Source organism: Oryza sativa, chromosome 6 (genome assembly GCF_034140825.1).
Source record: "Oryza sativa Japonica Group chromosome 6, ASM3414082v1".
Taxonomy (NCBI): Eukaryota; Viridiplantae; Streptophyta; class Magnoliopsida; order Poales; family Poaceae; genus Oryza; species Oryza sativa.
In genome coordinates, this window is record NC_089040.1 from 8,112,795 (window position 1) to 8,132,348 (window position 19,554).

The 19,554-nt window shown below is 50.6% G+C and overlaps 2 protein-coding genes across 2 annotated transcripts; both read right to left on the bottom strand.

Moving 5' to 3' along the window:
* Positions 1–2,700: 2,700 nt before the first annotated feature.
* On the bottom strand, positions 2,701–3,834 carry LOC136357128 (protein MAIN-LIKE 2-like). The gene is made up of 3 exons (XM_066311904.1): positions 3,565–3,834; positions 3,071–3,480; positions 2,701–2,977 (listed from the first exon to the last, which is right to left on the bottom strand). Exons 1-3 carry the CDS (start codon positions 3,772–3,774, stop codon positions 2,953–2,955), a joined length of 645 nt encoding a protein of 214 aa, XP_066168001.1. The 5' UTR covers positions 3,775–3,834; the 3' UTR covers positions 2,701–2,952.
* A 6,177-nt stretch (positions 3,835–10,011) lies between these two features.
* On the bottom strand, positions 10,012–12,303 carry LOC107281186 (L-type lectin-domain containing receptor kinase SIT2-like). The gene has a single exon (XM_015786300.3). It carries the CDS (start codon positions 12,292–12,294, stop codon positions 10,126–10,128), a length of 2,169 nt encoding a protein of 722 aa, XP_015641786.1. The 5' UTR covers positions 12,295–12,303; the 3' UTR covers positions 10,012–10,125.
* Positions 12,304–19,554: the final 7,251 nt, after the last annotated feature.

Here is a 19,554-nt window from a genome sequence, read left to right on the forward strand (position 1 = left end):
GAAAACGTATACCACATAACTGCTAAAATTTAGTAAGATAGTAATGATTGAAATGTGTTTAGTATATTGCCTTATCCAGATTTGGTAAAATTAAAAATGACAACGAACTGAACATGGATGAAAAATCAGCACACCTGAGAAAGTGGTGGATCCACAGAAAGCTCCCCAAAGAATCTCACTCAGGCAGACCGGCAGGAGCAAGAAGGAGAGCACCTCGCGTCGCGCGAATTTTTTTTATTTATAATTTTTTTTATTAAAAGTTTTACAAAAATAATTTTCCATTTTGAAAATTGACGGAAATAGTCGCCTACCGCCCTCTGGGAGGGCGATTTTTAAAAATCGCCCTCCCAGAGGGCGGCGAAAATGACGTGGCAGACGGCCGTTCGCTCTCGGGCGACGGCCGTCAACGAAATTTGCAGGCGGCCCCCTTGCCGCCCTCCGCGAGGGCGATTTTCTACTGTGCGGGGGGCCGCCTGCAAATGGGCGGCGAGGGGGGGCATGGAATTTTGCAGGCGGCCCCCTTGCCGCCCTCCGCTAGGGCGATTTTGCACTGTGCGGGGGGCCGCCTGCAAATGGGCGGCGAGGGGGCATGGAATTTTGCAGGCGGCCCCCTTGCCGCCCTGGGGGAGGGCGATTTTGTACTGTGCTCTATATTTTTTTTATATAAATATCAATAGTTATCAAATCTTTTTATATTGAAAACTATACAAGATTAAAATCTCCAAGACTGGTAAAATACAATTTTATTATTTTTTAGGGCATATTTGGAATGTTACCGTACAAATATTATGTTAATGCCAAAATATAAGCAAGTTTTGGCACTACCAAATATTTGGTAAGGTAAAATTGCATTTGATCATATTTGGTTTGCTGCCAAAATGTAAAATTGTAGTGAAGAATGTTGTACATAATCTCAATTCTAGATTACGTATTACCAATTAATAGGCTTCCATTTTCGTGTGTGGTGTGGTAGTGGGAAAGAAGATATGAAGAGGTTGCCTTCAGATTGTCAATTATATAGCGTCGTTTTCACTGCAATATATGTGAACTCAATGAGATACATTATTCATTAGATGTGACAAGACGATCACGCGTGGGCGTGATTCACTTTATGTCAACAGGCAGCGCCGAAAGTTGATAGTGATAACTCGAGCTGCCGCTTTTCATGTGTGCTGTTGTGGACTGTGCGCGCTACTGGATATGGCACTACCGTGAAGCGCCGAAAGTGTGTTGTTGTGAGCATAAGTTGTTCAAGCACCATACGAATGAAAAGAACTACGTAGACGAGACAAACACAAGTAGTACTGCAGTAGTAATAGCAAAAGTAGTACTGCTTTACAAGTTTGTAAGCCAAAAGAAACGGTCACATAAGGACTGAAGAGGTAGAACACTACTGACGAGGCCTCTTACCCCTGTCCCTCCTACCCTGCGCCCTAATGTGCCCCTGGGAGTACGTGAGTCGGTCCGGGGGTACGGCACGGCCAACCCGTCCTGCCTGTACAGGTGTGACCTCTGGCTGCTCCTGAGTGTGCGCCTCTGGAGCTCCTCCAAGCTGAGAGGAGCCTAGTACGTCCTGGTGGTCTGCACCGTGCAAGTCGTCGTCGTAGAACTGGCTAGTAGGACCAGTCCTACCGGCGTGAGACGAAGAGGCCCCAGTACCGAAGATCCCGGCTGCAAATCCTGCTGGACAAGGACCATCAGTTTCGTACAGGTATTTAACAGTATTAATAAAAAGTAAAGTACCGTGTGGGTGAGGGATCGACGCTCCGTGAGAGGAAGAGCTGGCGAACGCGCCCGAAGAGGTGGCGAACGCCCCTGCGGAGCTCGCGGAAGGGCCGGTCGTGCCTGCGAACGCGCTCGAAGGCATACGAGGTCCTGCGATGAGGAAACGTGCAGTTAAAACATGGTGACACATTCGTGCAAAAGCTGAAACAAAAATGAACTAATATCTGGGCTGAACTGTACCGTGCGAAACCGGTGCTGTAGGTCGCACTGCTCCGAAGCTAGGGGCGCTCGAAGACAAACGAGGTCCTGCTCCGACGGTAGGACCGCGAGGCCGTGGGTGTACCGGACCAGCTGGAGGTACGACGTCCACGGCGCTGCGACAGGAGAAGACGCGCAGGACCGCACGCATCTTCTCCTGCATCCGGTCGAAGGTCGACCTCTGCTCAACGTCAGTCAAGTGCAAACCTCTGCTCAACCTCACCTGGACTGCGGTGATATCGGCACTGATATCCCGTGCCGCATCAGCCTATGCAAGATGGAAATAAAAAATTCAGTAGTTGTCCTATATTATGCAAGATAAATGACATAATTGTTGGAAGTAATACAAATTGGACGTACCGCCACGAAGTAGTCTCGGTCACGGTGCGTGGGATACGCGTCCGTGACAGCGGCAACGTGCGGCTCTGGGGCGTCTGGAGTGAAGGTCACACGCGCACGAGTGCGAGGAAGGTACCAGCGAAGGTAGTCACGGTAGTTCTCCTCCGTGTGTGGGAAGAGCTCGTTGATCACCTCCTCTGTAGCTAACACCCAGTCGTCAACGTACTGCTGTACACGTGGAGCCCAAAGTGCGCCTGCTAGCTGTCCCCGTCGAGTCAACCTGTGAAGAGAGGTAAATTGTATGGCTCGATGATGTAATTATCATAAAAATTTAGAAATGAACAATCCGAACTCACGAGTGGTCGGCAGAGGGGACGGTCGGCTGCACGTTGCCCGGAAACACCTGCCTAAGTCCGAACTGTCTCATCACACGCTGCGGGCAGTGAGGCTCAACGAAAATGTCGAACACCATCGGCAGGATGGTGAGCCAGTAAGCCTGGTCGCGTGTGCACAAGGACGAAAGTCCTAGCGGTGCTCTCGCAGCGACGGCCTCTTCTGTGTACGGCTCCCAGATGACGTCGCTCGGCTGGAGACGGTCAAACTCGAACACGAAGTCCGGGTAACCACGTCTCACCTGGATGTGAGCGTAACGACGCTGCAATAAACATGATCGGAATTAGACATGTTATGTGAAGGAAAAAAAAAGAAGAGGACTGATAAACTTATAACGCAGCGAAGTTGCACTAACCCCACGTCGACACCAGTAAGTCCCCATCGTGGGACCGTCCTCTGGCCACTGCGCGCTGCGACCAACCCCGTAGGGTGCGCTGTCCACATTGGTCGCCCTATGGCAAACCTCTCGGCTGCCCAAAGCTGAAGCAACATAGGACAGCCAGCGATGATCGCTCCCGCGTCAGTCTTCGTGCACGCCTCACAGAGGGCACGGTACGTGGCTGCTAGCACGGCAGAACCCCAGCTCCACTGCGGCACGTCCTGTGGCTGAGCATCCGCGATGGACCGTGCGTAGTGGACCAGCCGGAAGTCCACAGCGTGCCCGTGGGTGCTAGTGAACATCACCCACCCGAACAACCACAACAGGTACGCCTCAAGGGAGCGTCGGACCGAGTAATCATCAGCGTCAGGGTGCAGAAGGTCCGCCTACAGTTAAGAATGAAATGTTAGTACAAAACACTCATCCGGTCGCAAATAAGCATGTATGATGATAACAACTTATTTACTTACAGTGAACTGGAGCAACCAAGCCTTGCTAGGCCCGACTGTAGAGTACGGAGGAAGGGTGGTGGTCGGTCCTAGGTGTGGAAGGCGCATCACCTGCTCGAAGCGCGCAGTGATATCCTCCTTCCACCCAAAAACACCGTCGACGGGACCAACTGGTGCTCCCGCCAGCGGTAGCCCGAGCAGGTACGACACGTCCTGCAGTGTCGGAGCCATCTCCCCACAGGGAAGGTGGAACGTGTGCGTCTCAGGTCTCCAGCGGTCTACAAGAGCGGCAAGGAGTGACTGGTCTGCATCCCACCGCTTCGCTGGGTCACGGTCGTCCGCCGCCGCCTCAACAAGCCTACAAAGTGGTAGAAGGCCTGCCGCACGCAACCTGTATAGAGCAAACTTCAAACATAAGTGCAAAACAAAGCAAAGTTCAGTTCAAATGTGAACATACGCGTACCAAGGAACGTGACGGGGGTCGACACGCAACCACTCGCGCGACGTGCGTGGACGGAAGGTGCCGAGCTGTGCACCCTCGACTGCTGACAGGAACGAGCGGTGGTTCCTGTCAATCCCACGGTTCAACAGCGCCGGTGTGTCGTACGCCATACCTGCATCAAATAGGTTGATCAGAAACATATAAATAATTAGTTCAACATAAGTAATAAATGTTCATAAGCGAATTACTAACACATATTAAACAAGAGTACAAACAAACAAAAGTGTTTAGTCCGAACACTCATCACGATAACATTATGACACAACACCGAATAGTTCGCAATACTACTAGTACAACAATAGTCGGAGGTACTCATTACAACAAGATTGAATTGAAATTACACGATAGAAGTATTTAGTCCGAACACTCATTACATCATTTTATTTCCTAAATCGAAAGCATTGTTACACCATGGAATCGCCTGCTGCGCGACGACGCCTTGGCCTTGCGCGCCTGCTTGTTGTTCCTTCACCAGGTGGTCGCCTACCATCACTTGCCTGTCCAGATGGACTAGCATCAGCGCCGCTTGGAACTTCTGCATTCTTCGGGCATTTCTTGTAAGTATGGCCGCGCAGATCACACTTGCTGCAGCGTAAAGTCCTCCCACCTGCTTCTGACTCATCCATATCATTTCTGATGCGTCTAGTTTGGCGTCGACCCTTTTTCACCCTTAACTTAGATGGATCTGGAATATAAAAAACTTGGGCACTCAGCGTTGTGTAAGATCCTGAGATCCCGAACCCATATATCTCCTCACTCCATGTATGAAAGATTGCTTCTTTCCTGAAATAATTTGAGACGTACACATTGGGAGATATGCCACAATCACCGGCAGCAGCAAGAACGTGTGAGCAAGGAAGGTGATGAAGCTTCGGCTTCATACAACTGCAGGTACATCCACCATCCGCCTTCAAGACACATTCCTGCACGGCTTGCTTGCGATAGATACCACGCCTGCTCCTATCAACACACATTATTTCATACCGATGCACTTGTGTGCCTTGAGCAACAACTCTATGTCTCCGTGCCTTTTTGATTTTATCTTCCATGTACTTTGTCACTACGTTGCCAAACACTATGTTGTTATCGGCCATGGACGGACCAATTTTCTTGTATCGATCCCTAAAGTAGGCTTGCGTGCCGTGAAGGATGAATTCAACAATAGCAACCAATGGAAGTACCCGAACTCCTCGCATTACCCAGTTGTACACCTCTGCCAAATTGGTTGTCATTATGCCATACCGAGATCCATCGGTGTCGAACAATAGAGCCCACTTCTCCTTAGGCTCATTCTCAATCCACTGAGAGAAATTTCTGATGGCCGACCCTGACCTCCTTCTCATTGTTGGTGGGTCATCATGTAATGCACCAAGAGGTATGGGAGGCTCGTCACCTTCAACTTGTGGTCTGCGAGATTGCTCATCTGTTTGCTTCGTTGTCAACTCATCCAACTTGTCCCACAACTCATTAAATTTCTTCTCTTGGTTCTGTGCACAGAGCCTCTTAAAGAGATCCATAAGATGCTTGTTCTTGAATTGCTTGTAGAAATTTGCACCCATGTGACGCATGCACCACCGACTCCGAACATCAGGCCACTTAGCTGGAAGTCCCTTCTCATCCCAACCGTTCTGCAAGTAGTCAATAGCCCGCAACATACCCGCATGACGATCATGTATAAGGCAAACGTTGGGCCTCATACGCACCACTGCAATGTGCACTCTCTCTAGGAACCAGTACCAGCTTTCAGTGTTCTCACTCTCTACAAATACGAAAGCCATAGGTAGAACCTGGTTGTTCTCATCACACCCAATTGCTGTCAATATCTGACCTCGGTATTTACCTGTCATAAAAGTTCCATCTATGCATAGAACAGGTCGACAATGCACAAAAGCATTGATGCAAGCACCCAATGAGAAAAAGGCTCTTTGCAGCACACTCTTTGTTCGATCTTCAACCGATGTAAATGTATGTAGGTCATAGTAAGTATTATTATTCCTCTGGGCAATGGTGGCTAACAAACGAGGCAAATTATCATAAGAAGCTTCAAATGTGCCATACCTCATCTCAATGATCTTTTGTTTGGCTCTCCAGGCCTTTGCATAGCTTATGGTGTACTTGAATTTGTTCTCGATGTGCCTAATAATTGATTTTGGTTCAAAGCCAATGTTACCAACAACACTGCTGTACATCTCACTTGCCACAAAAGCTGAAGTGATGTTTCGGTGATACTTCTCCACCCCTTGTAAGTAGCACTTGTGCTCGGTCACAATGCTAACTTTCCAATAATCATTCCATTTACCCTTATATGCATGGACACGCCACGGACATTCTTCCTTCATGCACCTCACTTCATACACATAATTTGTTGACTTGACCACCCTAAACTCTCTCTGCAATGAAACTGCCCAATGCTTCACCGCCTCCTTCATCTCATCCTTATGAGCATACCTTGCACCCTCAATTACCTCGTTCTCCTTATACTCCCAGGGTACATGATCACCCTCTGATATAACAAGACCAGAGAAGTCCTCATTTGCCCAATCAGTGGCCATTACATCACCTTCCTCATCGGATGATGTGTCGTCCTCCGCTTGCTCATTATCCGAATCTTCCCTCTCCATTTCATCAACAATTATACCGACTCTCTCCCCCTCATCCGCCATGCCCATGGCCTGCTCCTCCCTTGGTTGATTTTCCTCATTTTGCATCGATGGTCCAACAACATCCCCTGCATTGCTAGGACCCTCCACATCTTCGGTTTGCATTGAAACATTTGTATCTTTCTCTTGTACCGACACAAATATAACGAGGGGCCATGACCGTTCAAAAGCCATTTCCACATACCGTCTCCAAGCAGCAGTGCTGTCCATCGGCATTAGTTCCCAAAAATAACCTTCTATTGCACGACTCACTACAACAGATACTGACATTGTGTAGACTTCTTGGTCTATTCTAAATCCTCTCAACAACCAACTATAAATTGACTCAAATGTTCTCTCCGCAGGCCTATCGATGCCCTTAGATGTCATTACAAAATCTGACAGATCAACACCATCTGGACCAAATCTAATATTTCCTTCACCGTGAACTATCTGAAATGTGACCTTACTTGACATTGTGCCTGATGAAAACAATAACTGCGTTAACCTCGCATTTCTGTACTACGCCCTAAGTTACATTCTCTACAATATTGTTCTCTAAATTTCTAAAAGTAGGTTACATTCTCCAGATCAAACTAAACTACATCTTACAATTAACACTACTGTCTATGTCTCAATTCATACTATTATATTCTATGCTCTGGATCTACACATATGTGCTGTGTGCTACAGATCTGCTAAAATATATGGAACTAAAACTAAAACGCAACATATGTACTCAAACGTAATATATTAGTACAAATGCAAAAGATGTATGGGAGCATACCTGTGATGAAGTGAGCGAACCAGCAGGGCTTCGCCGCTCCCCTTCTGCTGCCCTCCCCTCTCTCTCTCTTTCGTTTTTTTGGATTTTTAGTGAATATAATGAAATTTCACAGGGGAGGGGCTTGGCTTTATAGGGGGGAGGCAAAAATCGCCCTCCCCCAGGGCGGCAAGGGGGCCGCCTGCAAAATTCCATGCCCCCTCGCCGCCCATTTGCAGGCGGCCCCCCGCACAGTGCAAAATCGCCCTAGCGGAGGGCGGCAAGGGGGCCGCCTGCAAAATTCCATGCCCCCCCTCGCCGCCCATTTGCAGGCGGCCCCCCGCACAGTAGAAAATCGCCCTCGCGGAGGGCGGCAAGGGGGCCGCCTGCAAATTTCGTTGACGGCCGTCGCCCGAGAGCGAACGGCCGTCTGCCACGTCATTTTCGCCGCCCTCTGGGAGGGCGATTTTTAGGCGACTATTTCCGTCAATTTTCAAAATGGAAAATTATTTTTGTAAAACTTTTAATAAAAAAAATTATAAATAAAAAAAATTCGCGTCGCGCGGGACTCCAAATTTGCCGTGGCCCAACAAGGCCCATGGGGCATCACCAGTAAGCCCATGATGCCGCGCCACGACGCGACGCAGTGCGCTGGCCTTGCGGACAAAACGCACCGGCGGCTTTGCGCCCGTCTTCACGGGAAATCGAGGAGCCGAGCGAGACGCTGCTAGGAGAGAGCGACGTGCCGTGTTTTGTCGCCCAAAAACGTGTGGGACGGTGATGGATCGAATCAAATGATAGCCTGTCTGGTTTGCAGGTGAGACGTGAGACCGCGCGTTGTGTAATGCTGGAATTAAGTATATTTTGCCTTTTTTTTAAAATTTTTTCTACAAAATAGATAATTGAAAAAATTATTCTAGGAATAGACTTTTTTTCAATGCCAGGACCCTAGCGCCGAGGCCCATCATCAAGGCGCCAACGACACTGGCGCTCATACCCTCGCCCCCTGCGGAAGCTAAGTGACTAATGTAAAGAGAGTTGGTATTGAGGACTTACAGATAGATCCCCGATGCTAGTGTTATTGATGCCAAGGACATATTTATAAGAAAAAAAATATTTATATTTTAACCCATTTTGGATTTGTTTTTTTTACAAATAGGTCTTCACCACTAGTGTTATTGGCGCTGACCTCTTTTACATCAATGACTTAGCATTTGCAACGGGTGAGGGTGTCAACTCGGTGCCGCACCAAGGCATTGAACCTCAGCGCCAATGACGTTAACGTCAAAAAAAATGCATTTTTTTCAGAGGTATATTTGTGTTGACGGAAAACATGGCGTCCTGGGAGCTCTACTTAATTTCAATGCAAGTCTAAGGTTAGCCTCGAGTGTGTCAAGGGCGTGCCAGCTGGTTTGATCCTGCAACCAGCAAGAAAATAATAAATAGAGTGAGTCAGCCGATAGTTGATCGGTCGAGATAGGCCGACGACGTATCACTGGTGATCCTAGCCGATGTAATTGAACCAGACCGGCTGTGGATTGGTATATAAATTAAGCACAAAACCCTAAATATACCTCATCGGCTGTAATAGCATCTACTCAGTTGTCAAATATATTTTGGATGATACCATAGAAATATAAAATAGGTTTTTAGAAAGGACTACAAATATAAAAAATCCAGGTGTGTGATGCACGTGGTATGAATCTCGGCACCTATTTCGTTGCTGGCATTAAATTTCGTCAAATATCTCCTTTTTTTTTTTTCAGATTTGGACATGGACTGGCCTGGCTGCTAATCTGAGAGATTGATGCTACGTTTACAAGGGACAGGACTCGCGAAATGTTCAACGAGATCACACAAATGGTCAAAAAAAAAATGGGAGCAATTTGAGCTGCGGTAGTGGACTATGACCGATAACAGGAGAAACCACAGCTGTTCAGTTTGATTCTAGGGGAAACACACTCAAGAAGAGGACATTAGATAGCTGCAAATTCCATGTGCGATATTGGGAAAGAGAGAATAAATAATGAAGCTGTTGCCCTGATTGGAGTTTTGGACCAGGACCAATTGTGCGACCAAGGACCTGTTTGGAAGATTAGCCCAGGGCTAATTTTGAGAGTTAATGTTTAGTCCTGAATTTGTAGGCTAAACATTAGCCTAGGGTGGCATGTTTGGATCGATGGGCTAATTCAAGGCTAAAAGGTGGAGAGAGAGTAGAAAGAGAGAGGAGAGAGAGCTGTTTTTTTATGGTCCCCACACAAAATTAGCCCCATTAGCATCCCTTGGAGGGGCTAATGTTTTGAGGGAGGCTAATTCATATTAGCCCAAAATTAGCCCACCTGTTTGGATCCTTGAGAGCTAAATTGAGGCTAAAAGGTGATAGCTAAACATTAGCCCATGGAACCAAACAGGGCCCAAGTTTTGGACCAGTATTAACTTCCACATTTGCCTTTAAATTTAAAAGGCCTCTTTTCAGCACGCATGAACTTTTCAATGTGAAGTGAACTAAGAGAAAAAATTGTACTGAAATTCATGTGAGCATTTCTACGTTTAACCGAATGAAGTTGTGAAATTGCCCAAACGGGAATTAATAGGGAAATCTAATGAAATGTTTGCAACCTCCCAAGATTTTAGAAAAGAATATCTCTGTTCAAAAAAAAAACAAATTACGTCCAAATTTACAATGTTTCTATGAGCGAACATGTTTCGATTTTTTGCATGCGATCTCCGGAATGGACGGAGAATGCGCCGTCGTCGACGCTCGTCGTCGTCACCGTCGACGACGACGGGCACGAAGCGGCGCCGGAGTCGTCGCCGTCGGCGTTCTGCACTATGGCCAGCGTGATGAAGCTCCGGTACGTGGGCGCTAGCTCCGGCAGCGGCGCGTCGCCATCGAGGACCTGCACCACCAGCCGCATCGGCGGCCTCGCGGCGGGCGCCGGGTGGGTGCAGAGGAGGCCTAGCTTGAGCACCAGCGCCGCCTCCTCGTGGTCGTAGTCTCCGCGGAGCCGCGCGTCCGCCGCGCCGGCGATGTCCCCCTTGTGCCACCGGTCGAGCACCCAGTCGGCAAGCACGAACTCGCCGTCGTCGCCGTCGTCGCCGGTGGCGCCGCCGTGCTCGATGGGCCGCCGCCCGCACGCCACCTCCAGGACGAACGACCCGAACGCGAACACGTCGGTCGCCGGCGTCACCCGCCGCGTGTGCGCGAGCTCCGGCGCGAGGTAACCCAGGGTGCCCACCACCCGCGTCGTGCGCGGGTCGGCGGCGCCGCGGCCGTACAGCCGCGCCAGCCCGAAGTCGCCGAGCCGCGCGTCCATCTCGCCGTCGAGGAGCACGTTGCTCGCCTTGACGTCGCGGTGGACGACCACCTGCTCCCAGCCCTCGTGGAGGTAGAGCAGGCCGGCGGCGACGCCCCTGATGGCGCGAACGCGCTGCGCCCAGCCCAGCGGCGGCGCGCTCTGGCCGTGCAGCCACCGGTCCAGGCTGCCGTTCGGCATGTAGTCGTAGACGAGCAGGAGCTCGCCTCTCCGGCGGCAGTAGCCGAGCAGCGGCACGACGTTGCGGTGGCGGAGGCGGCCGACGCTGGCGACCTCGGCGACGAACTGCCTCATCCCCTGCTCCGCGTCGTGCGACAGCGACACGACCTTCACGGCGACCTCCGTCCCGGACGCCGGGAGGACGCCCCTGTACACGCGGCCAAAGCCGCCGACGCCGAGCAGCCGCTTGCCGTCGAAGCCGCGGGTGGCGCGGACAAGGTCCTTGTACGCAAACCGGTGCGGGCCGAACTCCACCTCCCAGTCCTCCCGGACCTCGGCGTGCCGCCGCCGCCGCCGCCGCCATAGGAGGACGGAGGCGACGGCGACGACCACCGCGAGCGCAAGGAGCGGCGCGGCCACCGGCACGAGGACCTTGAGCACCATGGACCGCCGCTTGGTGCTGGCGCGCGGAAGCTTGGGGAGCTTCGCGTAGTCTAGCGGCGGCGCCGGTCCGTCCATGGCGAAGCTCCAGCCGAGCACGTAGTGGCGCGTCTTGTGCGGCCCCGTCGACGACGAGAGGCCGACGTACGCCGCCGCGTCCGCCGCCGCCACAACCGGCGAGAGGTCGACGGCGACGGAGAGGAGGGGCCTCCTCGGCCTGGGCACCTCGACGGGGGCCAGCGTCACGTCGATCGCCGCGGCGGCGCCGTCGTAGTCCACCCAGACCTGCATGGCGGCGCCGCTGAAGAGCGTCAGGTTCTCGAACTCGCCGGTGTCGTCGGCGTAGTAGCCGGCGGGCATGGAGGCGACGGACGCCAGCCCGTTCACGTCGACGCCGACGTGGTTGCCGTTGATGTCCCCGAACTCCTGGTTGCGGATGGTGTCGAGCTCGACGGCGAACACGCGGTTGCTCGCGTTGCCGTTGTTCTCGCTGTTGAAGAGGCCCAGGAACTGGCTCGGCAGCGCCGCGGACAGGTTCTTGCTCGGCGCGACGAAGAAGGCGAGCCCGTTGCCGCTCACCGTGACGTACTCGGCGGCGATGGCGAACACGAAGGTGGTCGAGAAGGACCGGGCGGCGGCGGGGGCAGTGGCGTTCGGCTTCGGCGGCGGCGCGACGAAGCGGAGCGGCGCCGGGTGGAACGCGTGGCCCTTCATCTGGGACGTGACGTTGGTCAGCATGAGCTTGCCGTCCGGCTCGACCATGGCCATGCCATCGAGGTCGAGCGGCGCGCCGGCGAAGCCGTCGTACCTGAAATGGTCGCTATCACCACCGGCCGCCGCCGCCGCCGCCGACGACTCATGGCTAAGGATAAGGACGTGGAAGAGTAGTAACACAAGGAAGGAGACGATGGAGTTAGGCTTGGGATGCATGGATGGATCAATGGGATTTTGCCGTGCAAAGCTGAATAACTCATGTGTCCTAACTCCTAAGTCGTAATTAACCAATTCTAGTTAGGTAGGATACTATCAGGTCTGTTTATTTTTGCAAAAAACAGGAATTTGGTTAAGCAAGCAATCATAGTAAATCAATAGGGAATCGCTAAATGGCATTTGACATTAAACTGATGAGGCCAAAATCTTGCAAATTTTCGACTTTAAGATTGCTTCACGATTCGTGTTCTGAAATCCCAGTTTTTCTCCTCTAACTCCAGCGACCGGCTGCAATCTAACAAGTTACGGTTTAGTGTCCCGGGTTAGAGTGGCAGTGGGAGGTGGGAAGGGAAGAGGAGGAAGATCTTTGGGCTTTAAGGGATGGTCATGGAAGACGGCGAGATGCCGGTGGCCGGGCTAATGACAAGGCACTGGCATGGAAGCCACGAGGATGGAGGATAGCGGTGGGCCGACGGCAGGGTAAAGTAAAGTTTATGGTTAGGAGGCGACTGCCGATGGTGGCAAACCTGGTGGCAGTGAGTTGTCGGAGACGAGGAAAATAACAGGGATGGGACACCTTGTAGCTATCAGCTTAAGGAGAGAAGGAATGGGGCGACAGCCACAGTGTTCTCGCCAGTACCATTGGCGTCCTCCCGCCAGACGACAAGACTGAACGGCTGCGGAGCATCAAGCACTCTCCTCTCGTGGCGACACTAGGAGTGAGGGGGGACGAGAGGAGGGATGGAGTTAACGTTAGGTTTTCTTGCATGAATCTTAAAGCAATCTAACGGTCAAGAATTATAGATAGACAGTCCATCTATATTACTTTCTTTTTAGTTTTTTACACTATTAAAGTATTGAACTTGCAACACCACACTCAAAACATTTTAATAAATACACCTACACCTATATATTTACTGTACATTACTATAGCTTAGGGAGTTTGATATTTCACATATGTGGAACAGGTTTCCAAAAGAGGATAAGGAGGGAGAACATGGTAAGTTTTGTTTTTTTTTCATAAAAAAATCTCCCTCCTATGGAAAAAGTACGAATTACCCTCCCGAACTATCGCGGTCGTCCGAATTACCCACCTAAACCAAAAACCGGACATTCTTCACCCCAACTATGCAAAAAAGACGAATTATCCCTCTCAACCCAATCCGCGGTGGTTTTGGTCTACGTGGCGTACGCGTGGCAGTCCAGTCAGCATTCTATTTATAAAAAAAATATGGGACCCACCTGTTATATCCTCTCTCACTCTTCATCTCACTCTTCTCTCTCTTCTCTGTCGCACTCTGCGGCAGGCGGGGGACACAAAGTGGCGGCGGCGGCGCGCACGCACACGGACGGGGCCGGAGGCGGCGGCGTGGCCGAGACGCGCATGGCGGCGAGGACGACGGCACGCACGGCGCGGCGGCGCGCACGCTCGCGGATAGGGGGACCTCCGGCGTGTCGCCGTCGACGCGTTCGCGTGGCTCAAGGCGCGGTGGGCGTGCCTCCAGAAGCAGGGGCGGATCTACAGTACTAGGGCCGGTGTCAGGTGACACCAACGACTTTCGGTAAAACCTATAGCAAAACTGATTATCCATATGTTATAGCACCATGATCTAAGCATAATTAGTATATTATGACACCGATAGACACGTTATGATACCAACGAATCGATTTTCTAGATCTGCCACTGTCCAGAAGCGCACGGAGGTGAAGCTCCAGGACCTCCCCGTCGTGCTCGGCGCCTGCTGCGTCCTCCACAACATCTGCGAGACGCGCGGCGAGGAGCTCGAGCCGGAGCTTCGGTACGAGCTCGTCGACGAATAGACCTCACCGGAGACCCCCGTCCGCTCCGAGGCCGCCAAGCGCGACAGGGACAACATCACCCACAACCTCCTCCACCGCGGCTTGGCCGGAACCACCTTCTTCTGACGATCGATTCGATCACACCGCCGCCGCTTCTTGATTTCCCCCTTGGTCCACTTGCAGCATCTCCATTACTATTGTGATTTGTCAATGTCCTGCAGACCTGCAGTTTGATTGCTTTGCTTTGTCGTCGGCGTGAACTCTTCATTGTTTGATTGCCTCAAAGGCTGGTTGATTGTTTACCAGTACTCCTTGATTGCATCTTCGTTCTGCCGCGACAATGAAGCCGGCGCTGGCAACCGCGGGGGCACCCTCCTCGAGATCCTCCGCGGGATCGACGAGCCGCCGAGCAAGCTCGAGCTCCAGCACGCGGGATCAACGAGCCACCACCTCGAGTTGGGCTCGCTGGAGACGCCGACGACGACGCGGAACTCGGCGTGGATGGGGCGGCGCATCGAGGAGGTCAAGGCCTCGAGCCTGCGGCCGGGTGCTTGCCGCAGAGCCGTGCATGCCGCCGTCCTCGCCGCCGCCTCCGGCCCCTGTCCGCGTGCGTGCGCGCCGCCGCGCCGTGCGTGCCGCTGTCCTCGCCGCCGCCTCCGGCCCCCGTCCGTGTGCGTGCGCGCCGCCGCCGCCACTTCGTGTCCCCCACCTGCCGCCGTGCGCGTGAGAGAGAGAGAGGGGAAGAGTGAGACAGAGAAGAGAGAGAAGAGAGAGGAAGAGTGAGAGAGAGGATATGACAGGTGGGTCCCACATTTTTTATAAATAAAATGCTGACTGGGCTGCCACGTGTACGCCACATAGACCAAAACCACCGTGGATTGGGTCGAGGGGGTTAATTCGTCCGGTTTGTATAGTTGGGGGTGAAGAATGTCCGGTTTTATGGTTCAGGGGGGTCATTCGGACGACCACCATAGTTCGGGGGGTAATTCGTACTTTTCCTCGTCCTAAATAGGTTCTAGTGGAAATTAATTTTGGACGAAAAATTATATATACCAGTAATAATATTTTTAAGAAATCTCACCTTTACATTGGGATTTTTTGCGACTCCTCTTCTTTCTAATGGTCTTTTTACTACTCAACGTTCTTTGTGATGGCAGCGCTCAAATTTGTTCTCGCTTTTGTGATATCATAGCAGTGTGCTGTACGCTACTATTAAAAGTTTGATTGAAATTGAAACGATGTGACGGAAAAATTGAAAATTTATGTGTGTAGAAAAGTTTTGATACGATGAAAAAGTTGAAAGTTTGTGTACTAAACAAGGCCTAATACTCGAGCTAGGCAGCCGGTCAACTGAGTCACCATTAGGACCACCAAAGCTAGGAAGAACACAGGAAAGTTCCTGGTTGATTGTTACGCTCGCCATCAGATTTGTGCTGCTCAACCATAGCCCGCCATAGGATTTTTTCTGCGGAATCTATGGCTTCTTGTTTGTCTGTGTTTGACAAACTTGTTTCCACGGTTTTATCTCTATACCGTTCATGATGGAGGATTTGGAGCTATTTTGAAGAACAAATAATTATAAGATAGAATTAAATAATTATGATAAGGCGAAAAAAGAGTCACGATATTCATTTAATCATTCCAAAGGTTTAAAAACAGCCACGCTTAATAGGAGAAACGAAATATATATATATATACACCGTTTATATCGTGATTAGTCTAAATTAAAATGTAAAAATGTGTAAATTGAACAATAGTCATATACAAAACACATTTGTATTTATGAAAGAAGAGGGGACCATTGTATATCAAATCCAATTCTATTTTGAATCTTGATCCTCACAAAATTACACATTAAAGACCTCTATTTATAATGTTATCTATCTATACTTAGGCTTCGATCGTTCCCGGGTGTTCTGGAAGATTGAGAGAGAAAACATCTCGTTTTCCGCGCGCACGCTTCCCAAACTACTAAACGGTGTGTTTTTTGTAAAAAAAATCTATAGGAAAGTTGCTTTAAAAAATCATATTAATCCATTTTTAAAATTTAAAATAGTTAATACTCAACTAATCATACGCTAATAGCTCACCTCGTTTTGCGTATCTTCCCAATCTCCTCAATCCCCTTCTCCTCAAACACACCCTTAGTATAAAAAAGCAACACTTCACTTCTTTTCTAGGTATAACCCAGAAAACATACACAAAAATTGGTTTTTCTTTCCTCATTCATCCGATCTACTCATCCAACGACAAAAGAGGGAAGTATATGGCTGTCGTTTGTGATCTTTTTTTTTTAGGGGGTAAAAGCAGGAGCTCTGCCTATTTCATATAAGGAGAAGAGAGAGAAACCAAAGTTTTTACAAACAAGGTTACAAAAGGATCCCAAGCGGACCCTCCTCCGATAAAGACAGGTTGGAGACAAGAATTTTTAGGAAATGGAAAGCAACTAATGTGAGGATACGAGAACTACTCATCTAAGTTGTGAGCTCCATCATAGGCTTTGCACATATCGATTATGGACTCAACGACTTGCATCACTGTGCTGTATGCCCCATTGAAAATCCTAGCATTTCTTTGAAGCCAAATGCCCCAAACTGTGTAGATGAAGAGGCCATCAAAGTTTCTTCTTTGTTCCTTCGCCATCTCTCTCCTGCAGGCCGTCCACCATCCAAGCATGTCTCCATTGTAAGCGGCGGCTGGTGGCATATGAAGGCCCGCTTTCTGCCAAATGTATCTCCAGACTTGCTTTGCGAAGGATCATTCCATGAGGAGGTGGGTGGCTGTCTCCGGTTCCACACCACAAAGTGGGCAGATGTGGTTGTTGTCCCAGCCGCGGAGGCTGAGTTTGTCAGCTGTGAGGATCTTCTTATGTATCATAAGCCAACCGAAGAATTTGCATTTGTTTTCTACTTTTGCCTTCCAAAAGAAATCTGACATGTTATCTTGTACGCCTCCAACGAATTGTATCATGTAAGCGGATTTTGCCGAGTAGGTTCCGTTTGGGGACCATCGCCACATAATCGTGTCCTCCGTTCCTTCTTGCAGAACGACCTGCTGGATTTGGTGCCATAGGTGGATGAATTCTCTGACTTGGGCTGTGGTGTTCATTCTTCGCATCTGTCTCAACCAGCGGTTGTCCTGTAACTCCTGCGCCACCGTTCTGTTCTTTCTTGTTGCAATCTGGTAGAGTGAAGGAGATAGCTCTTTAGGGGATAACCCATCGAGCCATCTGTCATGCTAGAATTTTGTCTTTTGGCCATTTCCTAGTGTTTGTGATCATACGGTGAATTCACTAATTCTCAATCCTTCCCACTGAGAACGCGTGACTCCATCTCCATGGCCCTAAACAACGCATGATTAATCATCGCCACTCCCTTGCACGCCATCCCCGCTACCGTGCCAGGGCCATCCATGCGGCTGTGCCATTCGCCTGCTATCCGCCTCCACCTAGGATGACGTGTCCTCGCATTACGGACGTCGCTGCGCCTCCCGCTGCAAATCTCATCCTCCCGCATTGCCGGCACTTCGCGAGGAGGCGAGGCCGCTGTCGCAAAACCCCTCGCCGGTCTCCAGCCATTGCCACTTCGCCATCTCCGTTATCCTCCCAAATGTTGCGCACCTCTTGCCGCAAATAGCTTCCTCCCGCCGCAAATCGCAGCCTCCCCAATCCCCCCGCTGGCACCACGGTAGTCCGCCCTTACCCGGCTGGGTTGCTCCGTCTTGGTCGCCACTGCAATCGCCCTGGTGTTCCATCCTTTCCTCGTGCAGCCATCGCCATCACAATCCTCTCTTCCCTTGGCATCGCCACCCTGCTGTGTCCCCGGTGGTCCTGCCATCCGTCAGCGTCGCCGTCCTCTCTTCCACCAGCATTGCCACTCTGCCATGCCCCCGAAGGCAAGGCCATGCCGTTGCCATCCTCTCTTCCACCGGCATCGCCACTTCACCACTCCCACAGTGGTCCTGCCTTGCACTGCCATTGCAAGGGGCTCTCACAATCAGGGAGGAAACTGAGCTAATTAGTAAGTCAATCGTTTCCCATAGCTTCAATCTTCACTAAACCTTATAATATAGCTAGGTTCAAGGTCATGCCTCATACTGTCTATTGGTGTTCTTGTTCCCATTGGCAACGTTGCACGGTAGGTGCTCAACGGAATGTTTATTCACTGCAAAATTATGCATTGCAGTGGAGCAAAGAACACAATCCAAAATATGAACTGACATCAACAAGGTTGTTGTCGTCCAATCTATAGTCTTTTCACATTGATCATCTAAAAACCTCAACAATCAATTCACAGCGTTAGAATGCTGAACCATCCACCACATAGGTCTCACGTTTATTTTTAATCTTCCTATTGAATGAGCTACCACGTGGACACTATATACCTTGTTTCGCGGTTGAATGATATGAATCGATTCTACCTATATTTAAGGGAGTCAAATTAGACTTTTACCGACCCAAGTGCAGGGGTCACGGCGCATGGGGCTTCCTTGTTGCCACGGCACAACGCCCATGGACATCTCGGCGACCAGGCCACCACCTGCTAGCCTGTGCTGCTGACCATGCGCTCCACCTATAGATGGCCAAATGGGCAGCTCGGGCTGAGGTCAGTCGGGCTAGGCCATGCCCACCCACGGGCTGCACTAATATCTCAAGCACGGCCCAATAATACTCAGGCTGTGTTGGGCCAGTCCGAAGACACGAGAGCCCATCGTGCTTCTCCATGGAATAAGTCTATTTGTCATCCCTCATCTCTTTGAACCTTGTCTTATTTGACTGTAATAAGTCTATTGTGTGTCCCTCTTCTCTTTGGTTGTGCCTTATATAGCTAATTAAAGTCTTTGGATCCCTCAACTATCTTTCTTCCTGCTCATTGGACCGTGTCGTGCCGGGCCAGCCCACCATACCAAGGCATGGCCCAACTATCAGATCGGGCCGGCACCAGTCGTGCTATGTCATGCTTGGACCGGCATCAGTCGTGCTGTGTCATGCTTGGACCCGGCCGAATAGCCGTGCCATGGGCCGGCCGTCGTGCCTCCGGCCTTATAGCCATCTTTAGCTCCTTCACGCTCACGCGTTCGCGGGCACGCGGGATTTCTCGTCACTTCCTCCTCGACACCGGAAGCCCCGCGCGCGACGCGACGCGCAAAGCCAAACTACGCAACGCACGCAAAAAAGGGGGCCTGCCTTTGTACCAGCGGCCAGTGCGCTGCCGACTCGTCGACACTTGCACGCTTTATCAAAGGCAAAGAGGCCTCTCCCCTGCTCCTCACGCCCCCTACATCTTTCAGCTTCTTTTGAGCCTGAGCTTATTTCGACCAAACCAACTCTGATTTTGGAAAGAGAGGGAAAAAAAAAACGAGTACCGAAGTGATTTCAAGGCGAGATTTATGACCTTGCTGATACATACATTCGTGCATATACCGTATATATTAACTACTATACGTCCATGATGTTGGTCC

Coding starts and splice junctions, on each gene's coding strand:
- LOC107281186 (XM_015786300.3), bottom strand. CDS start 12,294: ATGCATCCCAAGCCTAACTCCATCGTCTCCTTCCTTGTGTTACTACTC.
- LOC136357128 (XM_066311904.1), bottom strand. CDS start 3,774: ATGGCTCCGACACTGCAGGACGTGTCGTACCTGCTCGGGCTACCGCTG. Junction 3,481..3,564: donor CTTGGTTGCTCCAGTTCACT/GTAAGTAAATAA, acceptor TCTTAACTGTAG/GCGGACCTTCTGCACCCTGA. Junction 2,978..3,070: donor CTTACTGGTGTCGACGTGGG/GTTAGTGCAACT, acceptor TGTTTATTGCAG/CGTCGTTACGCTCACATCCA.